The 22,519-nt window shown below is 37.8% G+C and overlaps 6 protein-coding genes across 9 annotated transcripts; 4 read left to right on the forward strand and 2 right to left on the reverse strand.

Annotated features, from left to right (window-relative positions):
* On the forward strand, nucleotides 25-3,286 carry LOC104764068 (histone-lysine N-methyltransferase SUVR4-like). The gene is made up of 8 exons (XM_019240749.1): nucleotides 25-147; nucleotides 610-1,537; nucleotides 1,654-1,916; nucleotides 2,003-2,069; nucleotides 2,173-2,223; nucleotides 2,450-2,543; nucleotides 2,780-2,835; nucleotides 2,959-3,286. Exons 2-8 carry the CDS (start codon nucleotides 638-640, stop codon nucleotides 2,983-2,985), a joined length of 1,458 nt encoding a protein of 485 aa, XP_019096294.1. The 5' UTR covers nucleotides 25-147; nucleotides 610-637; the 3' UTR covers nucleotides 2,986-3,286.
* LOC104764069 (60S ribosomal protein L23) lies at nucleotides 3,531-4,737 on the forward strand. The gene is made up of 4 exons (XM_010487515.2): nucleotides 3,531-3,621; nucleotides 3,882-4,166; nucleotides 4,257-4,298; nucleotides 4,477-4,737. Exons 1-4 carry the CDS (start codon nucleotides 3,609-3,611, stop codon nucleotides 4,557-4,559), a joined length of 423 nt encoding a protein of 140 aa, XP_010485817.1. The 5' UTR covers nucleotides 3,531-3,608; the 3' UTR covers nucleotides 4,560-4,737.
* On the forward strand, nucleotides 5,637-8,868 carry LOC104764070 (myb family transcription factor PHL13-like). Of its 3 annotated transcripts, none has more exons than XM_010487517.2 (8): nucleotides 5,637-5,798; nucleotides 6,828-7,306; nucleotides 7,414-7,651; nucleotides 7,738-7,814; nucleotides 7,894-7,939; nucleotides 8,089-8,149; nucleotides 8,246-8,315; nucleotides 8,449-8,868. In XM_010487517.2, exons 2-8 carry the CDS (start codon nucleotides 6,839-6,841, stop codon nucleotides 8,719-8,721), a joined length of 1,233 nt encoding a protein of 410 aa, XP_010485819.1. In that variant the 5' UTR covers nucleotides 5,637-5,798; nucleotides 6,828-6,838; the 3' UTR covers nucleotides 8,722-8,868. The 3 variants fall into 3 exon arrangements, with proteins under 3 accessions (XP_010485819.1, XP_010485820.1, XP_010485818.1); XM_010487518.2 differs by having other exon boundaries at nucleotides 6,833-7,306; XM_010487516.2 differs by lacking the exon at nucleotides 5,637-5,798 and having other exon boundaries at nucleotides 6,201-7,306.
* On the forward strand, nucleotides 8,996-12,128 carry LOC104764072 (peroxisome biogenesis protein 12-like). Its single transcript, XM_010487519.1, is given in 11 exon segments — nucleotides 8,996-9,278; nucleotides 9,379-9,484; nucleotides 9,572-9,720; nucleotides 9,834-10,083; nucleotides 10,386-10,495; nucleotides 10,749-10,823; nucleotides 10,943-11,029; nucleotides 11,301-11,336; nucleotides 11,338-11,388; nucleotides 11,478-11,615; nucleotides 11,700-12,128. Coding segments are annotated over 11 exon segments (1,182 nt in total). The 5' UTR covers nucleotides 8,996-9,170; the 3' UTR covers nucleotides 11,772-12,128.
* LOC104764073 (ankyrin repeat domain-containing protein 13C-B-like) lies at nucleotides 12,244-15,894 on the reverse strand. Of its 2 annotated transcripts, XM_010487521.2 has the most exons (3): nucleotides 13,723-15,894; nucleotides 13,325-13,632; nucleotides 12,244-12,530 (listed from the first exon to the last, which is right to left on the reverse strand). In XM_010487521.2, the coding sequence occupies exons 1-3, from the start codon at nucleotides 15,265-15,267 to the stop codon at nucleotides 12,455-12,457; spliced, it is 1,929 nt and encodes a 642-aa protein (XP_010485823.1). In that variant the 5' UTR covers nucleotides 15,268-15,894; the 3' UTR covers nucleotides 12,244-12,454. The 2 variants fall into 2 exon arrangements, with proteins under 2 accessions (XP_010485823.1, XP_010485822.1); XM_010487520.2 differs by lacking the exon at nucleotides 12,244-12,530 and having other exon boundaries at nucleotides 13,038-13,632; nucleotides 13,723-15,893.
* Nucleotides 17,011-20,662, reverse strand: LOC104764074 (diphthine--ammonia ligase-like). Its single transcript, XM_010487522.2, has 11 exons — nucleotides 20,480-20,662; nucleotides 20,095-20,174; nucleotides 19,792-20,017; nucleotides 19,647-19,679; nucleotides 19,479-19,561; nucleotides 19,312-19,384; nucleotides 18,904-19,225; nucleotides 18,493-18,824; nucleotides 18,084-18,409; nucleotides 17,675-17,996; nucleotides 17,011-17,593 (listed from the first exon to the last, which is right to left on the reverse strand). Exons 1-11 carry the CDS (start codon nucleotides 20,558-20,560, stop codon nucleotides 17,372-17,374), a joined length of 2,100 nt encoding a protein of 699 aa, XP_010485824.1. The 5' UTR covers nucleotides 20,561-20,662; the 3' UTR covers nucleotides 17,011-17,371.

Below are 22,519 nucleotides of genomic sequence, written 5' to 3' on the forward strand. Positions count from 1 at the left end.
TTTTTTTTTTTTTTTTCTGCATGCACAATCTCAACCAAATCATTCATTCGCCGTCTTCCTCAAAATTTGGTCTTGTGTTTTAGCCGACCGGCGGCTCAATTCCAGAAGAAGCTTCCTCCGATTTCGTTACAGTCTCACCACACTGAGGTTTTTGTTTGTTTGTTTGTGTGTTATTCACGCATTTCACTCGTCTTATACTCTTAATCTTCCCCTTAGTTGTTCAATGTGGGTTTCTCTACTCCGCGAATTTTGGGTTTTCTCTAGATATCTCTGTTTTTGTGAGTTTTGGTAACTGTGTAGTGCTTGTAAAAGTCGGAATCAGTTCTCCTTGTTGATTAGATCATTCTGAATTCGCCATTTTTTTCTACTCCGAACTGTCATAACCAGTTTTTAGGGTTTTTTTTCTTCTTCTATTGGTGTGATTTTGCTGATAGGGTATGGGTTTATTCGCAATTCACAGTCATGATTCAGTTCTTCAAGGATAACTATATAAAATCAAAGCATAAATTTGATCTGTTTCCTTTTTTTTTTTTTTTTTTTTTTTNTTAATCTTAAGAGCTGCTGCATTGATGTGTCTTATTAGTTTGGTTTGATGTGTGAATTTTGCAGGTTCCGTTTAGGAAGGTGGGATCTCGATATGGAACAACCAATGATGCTCACTGAGCAAGACGACAAGGTACGCAAAGCTTTAGAGAAAACAAGGGAATTGTCTATTCCTGATGAAAAGACAATGCCAGTGCTTCTGAAGCTCCTAGAAGAGGCTGGTGGCAGTTGGTCTTTAGTTAAATTGGATAACTATTCTGCACTCATCGACGCTGTTCTCTCTGTTGACGAAGAGAATAAGAAGCTAACTGAAGGTTCATCCAATGGCAATAGAGGAAACACGCTAAGTGAAGGTTCATCCAATGGCAATAAAGGGAAGAATCCTAAGGTCATTGACTCTCCTGTTTCTCTGAAAAAAATTTACGAAACCCGTTCTGCAACCTCAGGTCCCTCCGTTCAGGTAGTCCAGAACAGTACTGGTGATCGCAAGAGGAAATATAGAAACAGAATTTCTGACATCACTAAAGGTTCGGAGAGCGTTGAAATATCTCTTGTCGATGATGTTGGAAGCGAGGATGCGCCAAAGTTTACTTACATCCCTCATAACATTGTCTACCAAAGTGCTTATGTCCACGTGTCTCTCGCTCGTATTTCTGATGAAGATTGCTGTGCCAACTGCAAAGGCGACTGTCTTTCAGCTGACCTTCCATGTGCTTGTGCTCGTGAAACCAGTGGAGAATATGCTTATACCAATGGCGGGTTGCTAAAGGAGAAGTTTCTGGACACCTGTTTAAAGATGAAAAAGGAACCAGATAGGTTTCATAAATTTTACTGCAAAGACTGCCCTTTGGAGAGAGACCACGATAATGGCACATACGGAAAATGTGATGGTCACCTTATCCGGAAGTTCATTAAGGAATGCTGGAGAAAGTGTGGATGTGCTATGCACTGTGGAAATCGAGTAGTACAGAGAGGGATAAGGTGCAAACTGCAGGTAACAATTACATTGAATCTTATATATGTTGACCATACCATTTTGGATTAGCAAACTACAGCCTTCTTGTCTTGATGGCTGGCTTCCTCATGTGACAAGCAAAATATATGTTTCAGGTTTACTTCACCCAAGAAGGGAAAGGATGGGGTCTTAGAACACTGCAGGACTTGCCAAAAGGAACCTTTGTCTGTGAATACATTGGTGAAATATTGACCAACACGGAGTTATACGACCGGAATATAAGGTTTAGTGGTGAGCGGCATACATATCCTGTAACTCTGGATGCAGATTGGGGTTCTGAGAAGGAATTAAAAGATGAAGAAGCTCTCTGCCTGGATGCCACAATCTGTGGAAATGTCGCAAGGTTTATCAATCACAGGTATCAATCAGTGCTTGTTGTGCTATGTTGTTTTTGTGCTCCCCTTGAGAGTTTATGGTTCTTAGTGATCTTTATTGTGGATGCAGATGCGAGGATGCAAACATGATTGATATTCCGGTAGAAATAGAGACTCCGGACAGACATTACTATCATGTAAGTATCTGGTTTCTTCACTTTAACCTGTTCTTCTTGAAAACACTGATTGTGAAAGTAATTTTTATTGAGCTTAAGGAATTCTGGGTTTGGAAATGTGCAGATTGCCTTTTTTACCCTACGAGACGTGAAGGCCATGGATGAGTTGACATGGGTAAGCACCATAATTCAACTACCCTGTATTGACCACAAAGTTACAAAAACTCACATGGCTAAAGATTAGAGAGCATGTTGATGATTTTGCCATTTTAGATATATATGGTGTTTGTAGATGGCCCCATGAATAGAGATGAACCAAACACGTCTTTCTACTGTTCCCATAATGTTATTCACTCTTGAGTTGTACATATACTTCAAATAACCTGTGTTTTTAATCGCAGGATTACATGATAGACTTCAATGATAAAAGTCATCCTGTAAAGGCATTTCAATGTTGCTGCGGAAGCGAATCATGCAGAGACAAAAAAAGAAAAGGTGAGTTATCTTTACACAATGTCTTTGTTGTTCAAACCGTTGTGACAGACTGCTGGCTTGCTTCCTTGGTTTGCTTACACATTCTACGTTAGAACTTGTGTAAATTTGTATGAGATCCAAGCCAAAAATTTTATTTGGCAAAGTACATTGGTTCATAGAAATGATTCCAACAAAAGAAAAAGCTTCAACGGAAACTAGAATTGCTGGCTAATTATACGATTCCGGTGATATGTCAGGATCTCAAGGCAAGTTAGAAAGAAGAAAGATTGTTCCTGCTAAAAAACAATCAGGTGAGAAAGAATGTCTAAGTATGATGTAGTAATCTTCAGACGAATAGCATCAGTAACTTTTGATTCATTATGGTTTTTTTGAAGTGAATAATTCAGTGGTTGAGTGTTTCTCCTAAAATGCAGGTTCCAAAGTGGTGGCGTTTAAGCGCTAGTGAGACTGATCATTAGTAGACATTGAAGGAAACATGACCCACGAACAAAACACTTGGATCCATTTTGAGCAATGCTGGATTCAACTTGATGACGATATATAATTTTTATGGTCGCAGATTTTTCTCTCTTGACAATTCCCTTCTTTAGGTTACAGTGTTATATGTTTGCCCAACCAAAGTAACTTACTGTTAGTTATGTTCCCTTCTTTTTCAATTGTTTAAGGGATTTCACTGCAATTGTAAACTAAATAAACCAAACAACACGGTTATGGATTTCTTAAAAGGGTCTTCGTCTTATAGATAGACTCTGGATCAAAAAGGTGCCCCCATCATTGGTAAATTCAGATTCAGCTGTACTTTGAGTATCAAAAAAAAAAGATACTATAATAACTATTGATCAAATTAATTTACTTTTTAGACGCTCAACTTCGTGAGCTTGAGATATGGGGATTAAAAAAAAAACATAATTGGGCTTTATTAGTAATATTCGTCGGCCCATAAAAATAAAATCCAGGTCAGCAGCTCACAACAACAGACGAAGAAAACCCTAGTTTAAGCATATATAAACCCTCTCGGCGCTGTCACTACAATTTCTTCTGAGGAGAGCTGCCAAGTCTGCAACCATGTCGAAGCGAGGTAACAACGCGCTTCTCTATCTCGTTCATCTTCTTCATCTGTTACGGAATCTATGTTTACGCTTTTCGATTCACCTTGAATTTTACAAGTAATTGCTATTAGCTACGTCCTGGATTATGATGAATATGAATCTTTATTCTTAGATCTTAGCTAGGTAGAAGAGATCTACGTTTTTGTTGATGCCTGTATATAGCGATATAGAGATCATTTTGATCTGTGTTTGATGCTTACTGTTTTTAAATTGATTTGATATTATATAGGAAGAGGAGGAACCTCTGGTAACAAGTTCAGGATGTCACTAGGTCTTCCAGTGGCAGCTACTGTCAACTGTGCTGACAACACCGGAGCTAAGAACCTTTACATCATTTCTGTTAAAGGGATCAAGGGACGTCTTAACCGTTTGCCATCAGCTTGTGTTGGTGATATGGTTATGGCTACTGTCAAGAAAGGTAAGCCTGATCTCCGTAAGAAGGTGCTCCCTGCTGTCATTGTTAGGCAGAGGAAGCCATGGCGCCGAAAGGATGGTGTCTTCATGTATTTCGAGGGTAAGCATTTCTGTTTGTTTCTGTGAAATGGTTGTTGTACCTTTGAGAACTTTGAAAGTCTGATTGAAAAGTTGTGATTATTGTGTGTAGATAATGCTGGTGTCATCGTCAATCCCAAGGGTGAAATGAAAGGTACAAAGTTCTTTACCTTTGTACATTGTTTCTGGTCAATTGGTTCTATTTGTTTATCTCCTGATGAGTTAGTAGTTACTAGAGGAAGTAATTTGAGCCCAAATTCTTATTAATAAGCGAGTTGTAGTCTCATGTTTAGTTGTAGCCTGATGAGTCTCTGTTACATTGTGTATTTAAGGATCTGCTATCACTGGACCAATCGGAAAGGAGTGTGCTGATCTGTGGCCAAGAATCGCAAGTGCTGCTAACGCCATCGTTTAAGCTAGCGAGCTCGGCATCTATATTTTGTGTTAAACGTTTTGCACTTATCTCTTGAAGGATGTTTTGTTTGTCTTAGACTTGTGTTATGCCTTAAACTTGATTCTAGTTCCTATAACAACTTCGTTTCTCGTGCCAGTTTCTCACATTAGCATTTCAAACCTATCGTTTACTTCTGATCTTTTTGTTCGTTCGTTACTTGTTGTTGTTCTCGTGCCACTTAACTACTTTTTAGGTTCACACCATTCTTGGTTTTATATTAGTAGATAGTAATGATCATAGCAAATAATAGATCACTGTTGAAAATCAAATTAAAGGGAAATTAATTACGAAGATGAATACATTTAAATTAGGTAAAAGTTCTGTTTTAGAAATCGTTAGGTGCTAGTTGGGCGGTCATGGTGGACTTAACGCCTAGCAAAAAAATAGGAGATTAAATAAATTAATAGTAAATTAAAAATATATTGTTTTTTAAAATTACGGTAAAAACATAAAAACATAATATTAAGAAAATAAATTATGATTTTAATTAAAAGTTTGTACATTAGTTATTATAACAAAAATATATATATATATATTTGATTTATATTTGGCTCCAAAAATAATCGGTATATAAAAAATTATGCGGGAATTAATCGGATTAGACGATATAATCGGATAATCAATACTAAGCGAGAATTAGTCATTAATTAAAGCAGAAAAGATGGGCTTAACGATTTTACAGAACATAATTGGTGCTAGTGGGGTATTTTTAAAATAGGGGTCAAACAGTTGAAAATGTCTTTAACTAATTCTGACGTAATAAGCACCAATTGACCAATCAAAATAGATTTAACAACAATTACATTGATCCCACAATTTCATTGTACAGCCGCCATAATCCTCTACGGCAAGGAGCATTCAATTCCCGTGCTCTGCATGAATCCCTTCCGTTGTTTTTTATATCACAAAACCTTCTATGGTTTAAGTGTATATCAATCCAACGGTCAGTAACAAAACCAATCAGCTTTTGTGGAACTGAGAAGACACAAAAAAAAAAAAAAAACGCAATTTTATTTTCCTTTTGTTCCACTCATCAAATAAAGACCTTTTTTTTTTTTTTGTCTAATTCATTAGGTATTGGATTCTGTATTGTTTTTGACGAGTGCTGCTGAGTCGAGTAAAGATTCTATCTTTTTTGGTTTTCCTGGCATAATCCATTCGCTCTCTGTCGGCATTCTCTTTCGTCGTGTTTGAGTTTTGGTGAGTTAGCTGATTTTTATGAATTACGAGGTTTAGAATAATCAAGTTTTGTGAATTTGCGTGAAGAGTTCCCTTTGATCTGTTTATTAAATCTTAAGCACAAAAAAGAAAGTGATTAACTTTGCTGATGCTGTCCAGTTATATTGTTGTCTCGTGTTGATTTGGAATTGGTTCACTATAGATTATGTTCTGTTTTTGATTAGAATTTTTTTTTTTTAAAGCTAAAGGTTTGTTTTTTCTCATGAAGGGGTTTTTAGAACGTTCAATCATGAGATGTTGACATGTTATGATCTACGAATCCTTCTTATTTCTATGGTCAAGGTCATTTTGTGAACAAACCTTTTTCTGTCTTTTCGATTTGGTTCTCTGTTAGATTCTCGTTCCTTCAAGGTTTCGATTTGATAAGAGTTTATTAAAAGTGGTATGATAATAATGTCCTCATGGTGACTCTCTTCTTTGCACGTCCCTGTGGTTTATGAAAAGCCATCTTTGCTTTTCTTTGCCAAATTGCGCGTTAATTTCATTCTCCCATTGCATTGGATTCCATATCTTGTTTCTGTTTGATTTTGATGCATCTGTCATCTCCATGATATCTTCGTGTGGTTCATTGCTTAGACAAGTTTAGTTTTGGATAGAGAGAATCAAAGAATACTTCTTGTGCATTTTTATCTTTCCTTTTGCGGAATTTGCTGAAGTGTAGGGGGAAAAGTGAAAGAAAGCTATCCAAGGCAGAACATATTGAGTGAAGAATATTCCTTTGGAGTGTTTTTGAAAGGGAAATAGCCCTTTTCTGTATATATAACTAGGTGATAGTGAGTCTCATATTTGCTTCTGTGTAAAGCTCCTTGTTAAGCTAAATAGCCCCTTTTGTGCTAAGATTCTGATATCTATAGTTATCTTCTCAATACTACACTTATTCAATGACACTTGCTAGCGATTATAGTTTTCCAACCGCTATGTCTTCATCTTTTGCAACTCTAGATGAGAGACACCACCGTAACTTTCCTAACATTTTGTGGGTTTCTTCAGGACAGGAACTGATGAATAACAATCCCGTCCCCTGTCAGGCATTTCCGCTGGTCTCTGGTTGCAGTTCTGGTGGGAATTCGTTTTCATCTTCTTCCGGATTCTGCAATGGTGTCTATGTTTCATCTTCCTCCCAGGCACGGCCTCCCGTTTCTACAGTGCCAAGAGGCAGTATGACTATTGCTCATGTCTCTGAAGAAGGGCAGAGGCAGGAATGCTCTATGGCTACACAATCTTTGCAAGTGATCAATCAGCCTCAAGAGCAGAGAAATATGACCTGGTCTTCAGATCAGCTTCAGGGCTTCTTTGATTTTCATGTTCCGGTTCCACAAGCGGAGAGCAGTAGAACTACGGTCTCGTCCAAGGAAGTCCATTCAAAAAGCGAATGGCCAGACTGGGCGGACCAGTTGATGTCTGATGATGGTCTTGAACCATGGTCAGAGCTTCTAGGTGATCCTGTTGCCCTCAATCTAGATTCAGAGGTTCGTTTTCTCAACTATATATATGCTTATTCATTAGCGGTTCTCTGTTAGCAATGTATTATCTTCATGATTCTGTTATTAAGACTGGCTCTACTGATGTCCTACAGATAACAACACCGTCTTCTGATATAGCAAGGCAAGAGATAGTGTTCAATAATCAGCGCCAGGTGGATCCATTAATGGATCCTTTTAATGCCAAAAACTCGCCAGCTAGTTCAGTGACAATGGATCCTTTAAATGCCAAAACCCCAGCTAGTTCAATGACATCTAAGCAACGAATGCGTTGGACACCAGAACTTCATGAAGCATTTGTCGAAGCTGTTAATCAGCTCGGTGGTGGTGAACGTGCGTAAGCCCTTTTCTTCTCTTTTTATGTCTCCAAAGTTTAGCTCAAAAACTTATTATTCTCTTGCTATACTTGCAAACTACAGGAGCCACCCCTAAGGCTGTTTTGAAGCTTATCAATAGTCCCGGGCTGACCATTTATCATGTCAAAAGCCATCTGCAGGTTATTATTATTCTCCATCTGTTTCCAGTTTGTATGCTTAAGCTCATTTTAACCATCTTTATACTGTTGACTTCTCCAGAAATACAGAAAGGCAAGATATAAACCGGAACTTTCAGAAAATAAAGGTAAGGATCAAACTCTCTTCTCAACTTTTCACAGAAGCTTTTAATTATTATACTCTGGAAACTTCTTATAAAGTTTCAATGGAATCTAAAAGAATTTTTTGTGTGAAGAAACACCTCTTGACACTAAATTTGTTTTTCTTAATGAACAGAAGAACCTCCAGTGAAGAATTTGAAAACCGTTGAAGACATCAAATCTCTTGACTTGAAGACGTAAGGAAAATTATAGTTCTTCTGTCAGAATTCTACTATGTAACACCGAGGAAAAAGTTTTTTCACTTACGTTTGGTTTTTCTTCTTTATCTTCAGGAGCATTGAAATCACTGAAGCTCTACGGTTACAGATGAAAGTTCAAAAGCAACTCCACGAGCAACTTGAGGTATAATAACAACTGCCTATAAGAAGCTTATATGGCACAAAACAGTGTCCTTTTCCTCTTCATCTGTCTGATTTAGTTTTTTTGGTTTTATCTGGTGATGTTGATCTGATCTTGGTCTTAAATACAAATGCAGATCCAAAGATCATTGCAGTTACGAATCGAAGAACAAGGTCGGTATCTTCAGATGATGATTGAGAAACAACAGAAGATGCAAGGGTCATCATCAGTGCCAGAAGCTGAAGGTTCAGCTCCATCACAAAGCCCTTCACAAGTTTTCCTCCCTAATAAAGCAACCAATTCAGAACCATCAACAATAACTCAGACACTGCAGAGTGGTGCTAACACAATATCTCAAAGTGAATCTGCTTCTGGGAGTAATAGAAAACGGGTTAGAGAAGAAGATTAGACATCTAATGACTGAAGAAGTTATGATACTTACTGACCTAAAGGTGTTGTAATTAAGTTCTTTTTTGTTCATGCTTTATGTGAAATTCACAGCAGCAATAAAATGAAACATTGATGATTTCTCCCAATTAATCAAATTTTAAATGGAGATGACGTGGACAAATCACTGTCGAGTTGGACTGTTGTCGGATGCTGAGTCAGCTGTGTAAGATGACGTGGCAAAAGACTTTGCTAATTATGACGTAATAAATACGCTTCTCTCGAAATGCGTCTTTTTTTTTTTTGTTCTCAATGGTTCTCTTCTCTCTCTATCTTCTTTCTCAATTTCTGCAATTCTGAAGAAGCTAAAGGTCTCAATCTCAGTCTAAAAAGACAAAGGTCTCGCCTTTATCAAACAATCTCACTAACTAGAAGAAGAAGAAGAGAGGGATAAAGGATTGGAGGAAGAAGATGTTGTTTCAGGTGGGAGGTGAAGGGACACGCCCCACCTTCTTTGAGATGGCTGCAGCTCAGCAACTTCCGGCTAGCCTTCGCGCCGCTCTCACTTATTCCCTCGGCGTATAATGCCTTTCTCTACTTCTTCTTCTGAGGATTGTGATTTGGTACTTACCGGTTTTGATTCTTAGATTTTTTTTTTTTGTGTGATTCTTTTTTTTAGGTTTTTGCTTTGAGACGATCGTTCCTCCATAAGATTTTAGACTACGAGGATGAATTCTTTGCTGCTCTGATGCTTATTCTTGAAGGACACAGCTTACGAACCACAGGTTAGCTTCTCGAAACTGTTTTGGGATTGGGGAGTGTGTGTATTGGAATCTCTGCTTATAAAGTTTAGTTTTTGTGAGTTGTTGCAGATGCTTCGTTTGCTGAATCATTGTATGGTTTGAGGAGGAAATCAGCGAGGTTGAGATTGAGGAAAGATAGTGCCAGGAAGGATTCTAGCGAAGAAGTTCAACATTCCGGTTTAGAGAAGCGTCAAAGAATCCTTTCTGTTGTGTTTCTGGTACTGACTCTATCCTAAATTCAATACTTTGTAAATGGGTGTCTGTTGAAGGCTTTGTAAATGGGTGTCTGTTAAATTGGTACTTTTCCATCTAACGAGTGTTTTTTTTGTAGGTTGTGTTACCGTACTTCAAGTCTAAGTTGCATGCAATCTATAACAAAGAAAGGGAAGCGAGGCTCAGGGAAAGTTTATGGGGAACTGAGGATCAAGGATTTGATGAAACTGACTTCTTCACAGGGGAAGAATCAATTGTTTCAAGAGAGCCTAGTGGGAATGAAGAGCTTTCTGTTCGAGTACAATTAGCTACGAAAATTAAAAAGTTTATAGCTGTCTGTTATCCTTGGATACATGCATCAAGTGAAGGTAATTGTGGATTTATGTAGAGCATGGACTTTTCTGGCTGCCTAGTAGCTGATGATTCTGTAACATAATTAGGAGCACTTCTTACTTTACCCTGTTTAGCTTCATGCCTAGAGCTGCATTTTTTGGAGGATAGTGCATTGATCAAGAATGAAATTTTGGTTTCCCATTATGAATTGAATCCAGGCTAATAGCACTAGAAATCCTGAATAATAGACGTTATCACTGCGTTTCGTTGACATAGGGATTATTATTTGGTCGCTAGCATTTATTTGTTGTTAGCTTATCTGAGATGATCTGTGCAGGATTATCGTTCACTTACCAGCTCTTATATCTGCTGGATGCTACTGGATTTTATTCTCTTGGGCTACAAGCTCTTGGGATTCAAGTTTGTCGAGCTACAGGGCAAGAACTGGTATTAACTTCCTCCTTCCTGATTGAAATTTCGTGTCACCATTATCTTACTATGCTCCCCCATTGAATTACGGCGCTTGGCCTTTGTTGGACGATATACTTGAAATTCCACCGTTTGGTTTTCTCGATATATCTTGCTGCAGGAAGTTATATCATCATGAACTGACCTATAAAACCTTCGAGGTGTTAAATTCACATATGTTATGTCTAACACACTTTTTGTGTTTCTGTTTTCCTCTTTGATGCCAAGATAGATGGACACATCCTCAAGAATTTCAAAGATACGGAATCATGAGCGTGAGAGGCTTCGTGGTCCTCCATGGTTAAAAGTATGATCTCTGTTTTCTTAAACTTCCTGTAACCGAATGAATGAGATAGGCTCTTTCTTACTACTGCTCACACTTTAGTGATCCAAGGTCTGATGGTATTATTTTGAATATTGAATTAGACCGTGCAAGGGGCACTTCTTAGCTGCTCATATGCGGTGCTTGACTACGCTCAAACCGGTCTGATTGCAGCAGTTTTTATCTTTAAAGTAAGTATCCACAAATTTTTCCAGTTTATGGTTCTTCTCTTATGTTACTGTCTTGAAAGCTTCCAGCACATTCTGAAGGAGATTCCTTTTGGAAATGGTCCTAAGCTTAGATTATATAGATTGGATTTGATATGCTACAGCCACAGCTTTAAGTCATAAAGCTAATTGCTATCCTTTTAATATCTTTGTCTCTAGGTATATTTTTCATCGGATCCATAATTTTGTTGAACTTAAACCTCTCATTCATATTAGTGTGTTTTGGTTTTTTTAGATGATGGAATGGTGGTATCAATCAGCTGAAGAGAGATTTATCAGCTCCAACAGTGTACCCTCCACCTCCACCTCCACCAGCCCCAACGGTAATCAACCAATTCGTAGGCATTGCTGAAACTATTGTAGACTTCTTTCACTCAGTCAACTAAGTGCTTTTTGGTTATTTTTCTAACAGATGGCCAAAGAAGGAATCCCTCTACCTCCCAACAGATCCCTCTGTGCGTTGTGCTTGCAAAAACGTGCAAATCCATCAGTTGTCACGGTCTCTGGATTTGTTTTCTGCTACTCATGCGTATTTAAGTATGTTACAAAGGTAAGTTCTCCGAATCATTTCTCTATATTCCCAAAACCCAACCTCGGTATAAGCTTATATCCGTGTTCTGTGGTAATGACACAGTACAAGCGATGTCCGGTGACATTGATTCCGGCCAGCGTGGATCAGATTAGGAGGCTGTTTCATGACACTTAGGACCGATCTATTTATTGGTTTTAAGCCAAATTGTGAGGGTTGTGTCACCGTTCGCTGCAGCGTGATACAGTCTGAACCGGAAGAGTTAAAAGACTGCCAAATATATATATGGATAAGCTTTCATGTAGAGCTCAGTAAGTCTGGGATCAAGTGCTTGTTGGATTGAAAACAAGCTATATTAATCCTACTCAAAGCTGAAACTGGTGAAGACCAAGAAGGCAGACAAATGGTTGTTTTTTCTTTCGTAGTTTCAGCTTCGAAATTGTTGTATATTGCACAATGGGGAAAGGAGAAAATAAAATTTATACTGATCAATTTATAAAGAAAAGGATGGAGGAGATGATTGGAGTTCAAACTTTCATGGTTTATTATTCGTTTTGCACATTAGCTCCTGAACCGAAAAGTTATGTTGATGTCAGGCTTCAAATTCGATTCAGAAATGGATTATGCCCGGTTCAGGAACGAACAAAAAAAAAGAAAAAGAGGATTAATCAATCATTAAGAGAGAACAAAGATGTTTTGTTAAGGGAATTTCAGAAATAACATGACATTACAAGAGCAATAAACAACACTACCAAAACCCTTTTTTCTCAGGGCCACAATGATGGCTCAGAAAGTGAACATCTTTGAATCCAGCCAAAGCAAAACCTGAAGAATGCAATGATTCGGTTACTCAGGACTCATCATTCTTCGGCTACTTGATTTGAACGGGTACTCGAGTCACTAGCAGCAGCGGCTTTTGTTGCCGCCTGTTTCTTCCTCTTGCTCTTAGCTTTCTTAGCTTTCATTCGACGTTTNGATCTATTTATTGGTTTTAAGCCAAATTGTGAGGGTTGTGTCACCGTTCGCTGCAGCGTGATACAGTCTGAACCGGAAGAGTTAAAAGACTGCCAAATATATATATGGATAAGCTTTCATGTAGAGCTCAGTAAGTCTGGGATCAAGTGCTTGTTGGATTGAAAACAAGCTATATTAATCCTACTCAAAGCTGAAACTGGTGAAGACCAAGAAGGCAGACAAATGGTTGTTTTTTCTTTCGTAGTTTCAGCTTCGAAATTGTTGTATATTGCACAATGGGGAAAGGAGAAAATAAAATTTATACTGATCAATTTATAAAGAAAAGGATGGAGGAGATGATTGGAGTTCAAACTTTCATGGTTTATTATTCGTTTTGCACATTAGCTCCTGAACCGAAAAGTTATGTTGATGTCAGGCTTCAAATTCGATTCAGAAATGGATTATGCCCGGTTCAGGAACGAACAAAAAAAAAGAAAAAGAGGATTAATCAATCATTAAGAGAGAACAAAGATGTTTTGTTAAGGGAATTTCAGAAATAACATGACATTACAAGAGCAATAAACAACACTACCAAAACCCTTTTTTCTCAGGGCCACAATGATGGCTCAGAAAGTGAACATCTTTGAATCCAGCCAAAGCAAAACCTGAAGAATGCAATGATTCGGTTACTCAGGACTCATCATTCTTCGGCTACTTGATTTGAACGGGTACTCGAGTCACTAGCAGCAGCGGCTTTTGTTGCCGCCTGTTTCTTCCTCTTGCTCTTAGCTTTCTTAGCTTTCATTCGACGTTTCTTCTCAGCTGAATCGACCCATGTGTAATCTGAAGGTATCGAGAAAGGGTCAACCTCGTCTTTGTAACGGTTACTATCATTGTCACCTGATTTCCCACTTCTCATCCATGAGATCCATGATGGTGATGAGTTCTCTGAAGAAGAAGACTTCGCATCATGAAATACCGGACTAGAAGGAGGCGTTGAGAACTCCTCCTCAGCCGCCTGAAGCTCTTCAAATTTTGTGAAAGTAACAACAACTCGAACCGTTGGAATAATGGGAATGGCAAGCTGCAGATCAATTACCAATCAGAGTAAATTCCCAGAGAGTGATTTATTCATATCAGTAACGCACAAGTTACGAGTAGAAGAAGATTATACCTTTACAGGGAATGTGCCTAGTGGAAGTTTAGTTGTGAGAAGCTCTCTGAGTCTCCTAACGGCTTTAACCTTGTTAGCTAATATGTCGAGGAGCGGTAAAAGCTCGTCTGTCGTAAGAGGAAAGTCCGGTGTTAACCACAAGACCGGTCTTAGTCCTTTCTTGTATTCACTCTCACGCTTAACCTCATCTCCGGCAACACCTTTCTTCTTCTTCTTCTTCTCCTTCTCCTTTCCTTTCTTCGTGCCTCCAAGATCCTCATTTGTATGATCAGATACCATTGAAGATCTCTGGCTTTTCCCTTTTTGATTCCCATCTTCTGGCGCAGACTTTGAGCCTTTCTTGAGCTTAGTATCTTCAGTGTTTAAGCCTTTCTTATTCCAACCAAACCAGCCCTTCTTATCCTTGAGGGATCCGTTTTCCTGGTGATCAGTAACTTCAGACTCTTCATCTTCAATGGCATCAGAATTTCCAGTCCGAAGCGCGGAATTCAATTGGAGTCTTTCCTCAGGCGTTAATACATCATCAAAGCCATCGGTCTCTGCACCGTTTGTTGCAGCAGTTCGCTCTTCATCAACAGCAAAGAGCTCTTCATCAGTCATTGCACCAGGAACCCGTCTTGATTTCACACTCACCATCACATGAAGCATATCGTAAACTTTAGCTTTCCAATTCCCGACCATCTCGGTTCTCTCTTGCCGTCTCCAATTCAGATGAGAAACCAGCTCAGCTTGAGTTACATCGATTCCAGGTCTATACATATTAGTCTGAGACATCAAAGCCACTTCATGAGCAACCTCAGCATCTGTCGGTTGCGCTCCAGCTCCTTCCAAAGCATTAGTCATTTCTTTTTCCTTATGAGAAAGAACAATCAACGAGCCAGGAGATAGGGACATTTTACCGTCTTCAGACGAGTAACCATCCCCTAGAAAGAGAAACGTTTGATCAGACCGCTGGATTTTAAACCCATCAAAACCGGCAAGAGTCATATCAGCACGGAGGTTCGAACCACGTTTCCATATCCTGTAAGTATCCGAAGGAGCAATGCGGCCAATAAACGGAATCACAGAGCTCTCAAAATGAAAAGTGATCTCCATGTAAAAATCACGGATACGCGATGCAGATGCAATGATCCGAGGAAGTCTCCTACACCATTTAGCCCAAGCAAGAGGCTGGTAATGCCGAGCAATGATCATGGCGATGGCCTCTTCCCTAGTGCAAACCGCCTCTTGTAATGCACTCCAACCATTCTCGTTCTGTAGACTCCAATCCGCACCAGCAGACATCAAAATCTCAGCAGAGACAGGATCTCTAAGACGAACAGCGAGATGCAATGGAGTTTCACGACCAGGAACATCACGCCTATCAATAACAGCTGAAACAGAATCAGCACGAGACTCAGACTCCATAGACTCAGCCTCTGTAGAAACTTCACCAGCCTTAGCTAACCGAGGAAGATCCGATACAATTCGCCTAAGAGCAGCATGATCTCGAAGCACAACGGCTAAATGAGCAGGACTATGAGTATACTTGGAGTAATCTTCCATTATTTTTTCCACAAACACTCACTAAGCTCCTCCAAAAAAACAAATACAAAGCTTTCTACTTTACTTGTCGAACCCTAATAGAAAAGGAATCAGATTCTTCCAAGAATCACAAAAACAAAACAAAACCCTAGAAACTCACCATATGAGCTCAAATTTGAATCAAAATTTCAAGAAAACTTCCTCCTTTCCAATACACACACACACACAAAAAAAAAAGCAACAACCTTTACAAGCTGTTCATAAGAAAAAGCTGGAGCCTTTACGAAACAAAGCACACGCCTTTTTCCCTCTTTTAGTTTCTCTATCAATGTTTCGATTTCCGAACACAAACATAACAGTGGAAAGATCCGATAAGCCGCTGGATTTATCTCACCAACCCCAACCCGGAAACCTCAAAAGACACAGAGAGAGAGAGAGAGAGAGAGAGAGAGGAAGGAAGGAGCAATGGGAACGGTAAAGAATGAATATTTTCTGGCGATTGAGAAGATCTAACGGCTAGGTTTCTTCTACTTACGCCATTATTAATGCCACCACCACCTCTACTCAGAGATACTCAGATCTATCTCTCTCTCTCTGGTCTCTCGCTCGACCAATTTGGTGGTACTGCAGAGGAGAATTTAGGATTTTGCCCTTCACTTTTACATTTAATTACGATTTTTACCATTTTTTCCCCTTTTCTTTTGGTTTCGCTTTACGTCTGAATTTCCCAGCTTGGACTTTTTCCCACTTTGGATTCTTTTTAATGACGGAAATGCCCTTCACCTTAAAAACGACACAGTATTAATTTGTTTTGCAATTACTGAACCAAAGCAAAGATTTGTATTCTCTCCCATTAAAGGATGTTATCATTGCATTTAACTTATCATACACGTGTGAGTAGCACTAAACCTGTCGAAAATACAACCAAGAGTAGTGTTGTGTGACATTAAAGATTCATCCTATAATATATATCAAATCAAACCATAGGATGCTTTGTGTTTACCAATATAAATTGGTTTTTCAATTATTATGTTTAACATAAAGACTCAAATTTGCGGTGCTCAAGACATCTGAGTGTAAGTATGTAAATAGGATGTTGTGAATCAAAATCTTCTTTTTTTTACTAATTAGTATTTTTTTTATAACTTGTTAGTACTTTTTTGGACCATCCTATTCCTATTATTCATAGTGAATCAAATTATTTTTCATTTTTCTTCTTCTGCAGAATTTTTGTGCCAGCAAATTTGTCCCCACAGACCACAATGCAATGTTTCCCCCAAAGGCATCTTGTTGGATATTTTTTATACTTTGTTTTGTTCTCTCTCTTTTACTTCAAAAATGTTTAGATTTATATAAAATAGATCCAAAAGTGTCGTCTTATACAAAAGCATATAAACATCACAGCCAAAAAGTTTCTTCTGATCTAGCACATCGATTTTTAAAAAATGAGAGGATTCATAATACAAATGTGTTATATTTTGTAAGACGTCGTATATTGTGTAGTACGTACGATCTTGGTTGTGAATAGACCAGTCATAGTTAAAAAAAATCATGCTAAAGATCTTGAATACGTATTAACATTTGTGATCTCTTATATTCTCGTGAACAAGACTAATTTGTCTGATAACCTTTTATCAAGAAAAAGAAAAGATCTTTCTTAGATCTATATTATTGTCGTGTAACATGTCACATTCTTTGCATTAGATTTATAAAACGACGTTTACTGACCTGTGTGATATGAAAGTTACATATTTGGTATCCAAGTTAAAAAATTTCTGGTAAGTAATGTATTCATTTATAATGTTACAATATAATGACCAATAATATCGTAACCATACGATACAAATAATTGATTTTTTTTGGGTTTTGGCAAAGTAAACAACAGTCTTTGCACCTCCGACTGAAACAAAAAGAAAACCAAACATCGTGCCGTTTTTCCATTTGTAGCAAAACAACTATGTGTTGTTCTTTAGCAAACGGAATTGGTCTTCCAGAAAAACAGTAAGGAATTGTCCGACTAAAACATCGTGCCGTTCTATTGGCTACCAATAGCAAATAAACGGCGGGTAAAGCACTTGATGAGCACCAAGATCAAGAAGGTAAACCTTTGTGTTGTCGCCCTTAGCTACGACCTTAGCGCAAATAGTTCACACGTGATTATGTTATCGAAGGAAGTAGAAGTGTTTCCAGCACCTAGGACAGGAACAACGTTCAAGATAGGTTCTTTCGAGCTGTCAACTTTAACTCCATCACTCTTCTCGTTAAGCTCTCTGAATGCAGACGCAAAAGTGTCTGATAATCTCTCTACGGACACACCAAGACTAGTAGATAAGTGTATTCTTAAGCTCTGCATCAACCAAAAACAAGAGATAAAGGAAAGCTTTCGATGAGAGGCTAACATTGTGTTAAAGAAGAGTCTTTTTCTCACCGTTGTATCTTGCCAAGAAAATGAATTTTCAGACAAGGTTTTGTTGAGAAGATATACACAGAATCTTGATACTCTCTCCAGTTGCTGTTCTTCTTCTCCCGAAGCTTCCTGAAGTTTCCTCATTACTTCGGCTGAGATGGAGAGAACGGTCACACACATTTTCCCATCAACAACTCGTTTCTGCACACAACCTTGGTGCCAATTCTCTGGCTTATATCCCCCAAAACTGTAATCTCCTTCACCCGAATGATCTTGCCTGGTTTCATCTTCGGTTTCTGTATCGTCTTCCACGTATAAAACAGGTTTCACTTCAACAAGAGCCCTGGAGAACATCAGTTACTGTTAAAAACCTGAAACTGTTGGGTTCGAGGACAAGGATGTAAAGAAAGATTCTATGCAGTATTTTAACCTTTTCGGAAGATCAGGGACAAGGATATAAACGAACATAGGATCTATGGCATTTGATACCCTCCGAGAAGACTTTGCCAAATCCAAGAAAGTAACAAACTTTTCGTGGAGCTGGTTCCTCTCTGATTGTTTTGTGCGTGCTGAACAGAAAATCACAAAGAGTATAGCTGCTGAAGAGATTGAGCGGTTAAAAGACTCCGCTATTGCCTCGCTGTTCGTCAATGCTTGATTTAGCTCAGCAATTGCACCTTCGTTTCGAAGATTCATCGTGGGAGGGTCAAGTCCTAATTGTCCAGCCATGTGAAGAACACTCTTGTGCAAAGTGGCCTGAAGTAGATAATATTGAATTAACTGAAATTGCTAATCAATTTAAAACTTATTTAGAACTCCACGAGGAGATTTTTTTTCACCTGACTGTAAGGTCCAATGCAGCTAGGCGCCCAGCAAGATATACTTTGGACATGGAGAACTCTTTTGCTTTCGTCATTCGCAACTAAAACCTCGACGTAAGCTTTTCCAAGACCCGCTTGTGCCAACGGAAGTTCTATTGTACTACGTGAAGGAACACCAAAAGGGCACTTCTCTTGTGTGATAAATTTCACATATGTCTCATTCGCCACAGCAAATTCACTCATGTCAGAGATATAAAGATGAATGTACAATACATTCTGCCAGTTAAACCCGTTTTTTAAAAGCTGGGATTCAAGTTCTGTAAGAACAGTCTCGAGATCTTCTTTGAGACCTGTTTAAAGAGGATAACACAAATATCAAGTACATATGCGGAAAAATCTTGAAGATTTGGTCTGTTTTTTTTTAGTTACCTGTTGAAGAATTTAGTGAATTTTCCAACCAGCAGCAGATGGAGAATGTGTTGTGTTTCTCAGTCCTCGATATGTGAACTCTGTTACTTGTATGTTCAACTAGATCAACAATTCCACTATCTCGTTGGCGAGTAGAATTTGATGTGTTGGGACCATCTCCTAGTACCTCAGACACTAAACTCGATTCCTTTTCAAGGGAATTGGAGTCTGGATTCCCTTTCTTTTCAAGATGGAACGTGGATGGATGAAGAACACCAACAGGTGCAATGGAATCTGGAGAGTGTAGCACAACTTGACATTCATCAAGCACGATACTCGCATTCTACAGAAATGTAAATTGTCAAATTACAAATAAATGTGAGGAATCAATGAACACAAATTGTTGCTAATATTGCTAAAAGAACATACAGTGAAAAGTGGGCAATCTAGAGTCATAGTTTCATATTCTCCTCCTTCACCGCAAACATTACTTCCATATTTCCTAAGTAGAGATGCATTCAGAAGCTTTAGAACCAATGCAACACAAAGAGATAATACACTCTAAATGAAGCCATAAAAAGAGAACTGTGGCATACTCTTTTAACTTCAAAAGATAAGGTTCCATGAAGGCTAAGTCTTTCCCTAGGTGCTTTGAGGGATCTAACCCTATTGCCGCTACCTGTAAACTTGAACAAAAGCATAATTATGAGAAGATGTTGATGTTACTAGAAGCCGGAAAACTCAATAGCAATCCTTATTATTACCTTGACTAAGATAGCTTTTATCCCATTTGCTATCTTCACGGAAAACAAGAAGCGAGTTAAATAAAACAAATACAGAAAAGAATTTAATAAATTGAGATTGAAATAGGCTTGAATCTTCAGTTTCTGTTTTCCTGAAACAGTATACCATTTCCTGAAGAAGCACTGTCTGATCTTGTTTCCACAAAAATGCCAAAGAAACAAGACCTAACCTTGAACAAATACTCTCCACCCGCAGCCGTTGGTAGTCTGATGCAATCGCACCAGACGAGACTGCAGCGATGGAAGGTATCTGTCTCTTCACTTCACTTAATAACACAAACATATCTTCCACTTCATCATCTAGAGTCATTTGGTAGCTAAGTTTCTGATGCCTGCAAAAAAAACTCCTCAGAATTATTCATCAAATCAAACCCTTGGAAACTCGAGAAGAAAGCCTAACGGTTTTCACCTTGAAGATCCTCTGATTCTTCTTCTGAACAATGGCACATTCATACATTCTGCATAGCCCCCTATTATCTGGTGGCCTACCTGAAGAAGGTGCATCCAATCAAAGAAATTAGAGATACGAGGAAAAAAAAAAAAAAAAAAACAGAACTTAGGATACCAATATCATAGAATCCTATATATCATTCATACTCCCAAACATCCAATATCGAAAATATCTTAATCTTATTCTTCCCAAGAAGAACAACCCAGATTTACAAATCATGAAAACATTGACCAGATTCACAGAAACACCAATGAGAGATAGAAAAGACCCAACCTTTCTTCAAGCCCTTGTTCATATCTAAACCCATGAAACCAAAAGATAGGAGGAAGAAGCAGAATCTTACAGTTTGATACATATAGCTGTCCAATTCATCAACCGAATCACCAACCGGCAACAAATTACTCACTAAAGCCACGACCTTCATCTCTCTCTCTCTTTCTTCTTTCTCTCTTTAGTTGCAGTGAGGTTCTTCTTTTTAATGTCGTCGGAGAAAGAGAAACTCTGTAGTCGAGAGAGTCCAAGTCAATAGAATTTGAGGAGGGGCGACTTTATAAATAAAATAAAATAACTAATTTTATAAAATTTAGGAATCTGGCATGACTTTTCCACTTGTTATTCGATTGGCTCCTTTAATTTTTTTATTTGTCAAATTCTATTTACAATTTTGGAATCTTTGCTCCTATTGCTTTTATGTCTTAATCCATATTATACGATCCGATATGACAATAGTTATGTGTGTGTGTATGTATATAAAAATACACCAACGAGCGTCCGAAGTAATCCGGTCAGCAAATTAGAAATATTCAATCAAATATGTTCGAAGACTTTAAGATATGCACTTCAACCGTAACACGTAAGCATGTGACTCCTTTTTGTTTTGAGGTTTTCGATTTGATCAAGAACCTTGTTACTAGCTATACAATCCAAGCGCCATGTTTTTATCTTATACAAACACATTTATATCTAGTATATAAATAGTCCACTCAAACTATATCTCAAAATATATTTATTTCTTACCCCAGAAAAATAGTTTCAAATGTTAAACCGTAAACTTTTTATAGCTGAGTGATCGTTTCGTATATAAGAGCTAAGAGCATCCATGCTTGTGAGCATTTCACCATTCCTAAACAAAATTGTCATTATTTTGGCCTACTAATAAATTTCGTTGATAAACCAGAATTAAGATATTTGATAAAGAAATATCAAATATAGTATACTAGGAAATTTGTATCAATTCTATGACAAGATGGTTCCAAGTTCGTAAAAAAAAAATTCCAACTACTATACTAATATACTTCATTGCGTGCCTTTTGTATAAAAAGAAGCATATTAAATATTCGTAACAAGATAATCAATACTCAATTTAACAAATCGGCATATCCTGAACTCGTAATTAAACAAAAGGGAGTATGTAGCCAATTTTTTACCTGCATGTTTTCCACATGTTATTCCATCTCATGTTCTATAATACTATTAATTCACGTACATTAGTAACCAAGGATCGAATATGTATATTGATATATATCCTTTTTCTACCTTTAATGTATTGTTAACTTAAGGTATGGGAACCTATGCGTTATCCGTAGACAGCTAGAGAACGATCTACGCTTTGATTAATTTACATATATCAATATATATATATATATATGATCAGATCAATGATGAGTGATTGATACATATTTTTCATATGATAATTAATAAAATGCATGGCTGACAATTAATTTGAATACAAAGCATTGAAAGATCAACCCCACTTTAAGTTTTACCGATCTCGCCAGCAAACTCTCCATGTTGATGTCGCCATCGAGAAGCTCTCTCTGTCTCTCATAACTTAAAGATTGCCAAAACAACAAAAAGATGATTCAACATTATTACATTAATTACCGATCGACCTCATGACCATGCTCGTTTCGTTGCATGTTCATGTAAGTTATATGTATAAACAACAATACAACATGCGCATGGCCGTTCTAACTCTATATAAGCAACGCGATTCCGTTCATAGAAAACTCGATGCCATATAGTAATTTTTCAAAAGATATATATATATTTTTTTAAATGCGTTTCAGTAACGCAACAAGTACGTAGTTGGTCGGGACTTGTATTTTCTCATGCCTTCATGTTATTGTTATACTATTTAGCTTACTTCCGATTGTCTTGTAAGTTTTAACTACCACAAAAGTCAAATATAATATGGACTGTTATGAGTGTGAAACCTTTAATTTCGATCCATTTTTGAATTTATAGTTTATATTTATTAATCTTAGGGTCAAATAAGATTTCGTCCTAATTTAAGAATTTAGGTTAAACACTTAAAACAAAAAAAAAAAAACCTTAATGTTTGAACCGGATACATTCGTAGGGCATCCTGGTTCAACTGGCA

Source organism: Camelina sativa, chromosome 19 (genome assembly GCF_000633955.1).
Source record: "Camelina sativa cultivar DH55 chromosome 19, Cs, whole genome shotgun sequence".
NCBI lineage: Eukaryota > Viridiplantae > Streptophyta > Magnoliopsida > Brassicales > Brassicaceae > Camelina > Camelina sativa.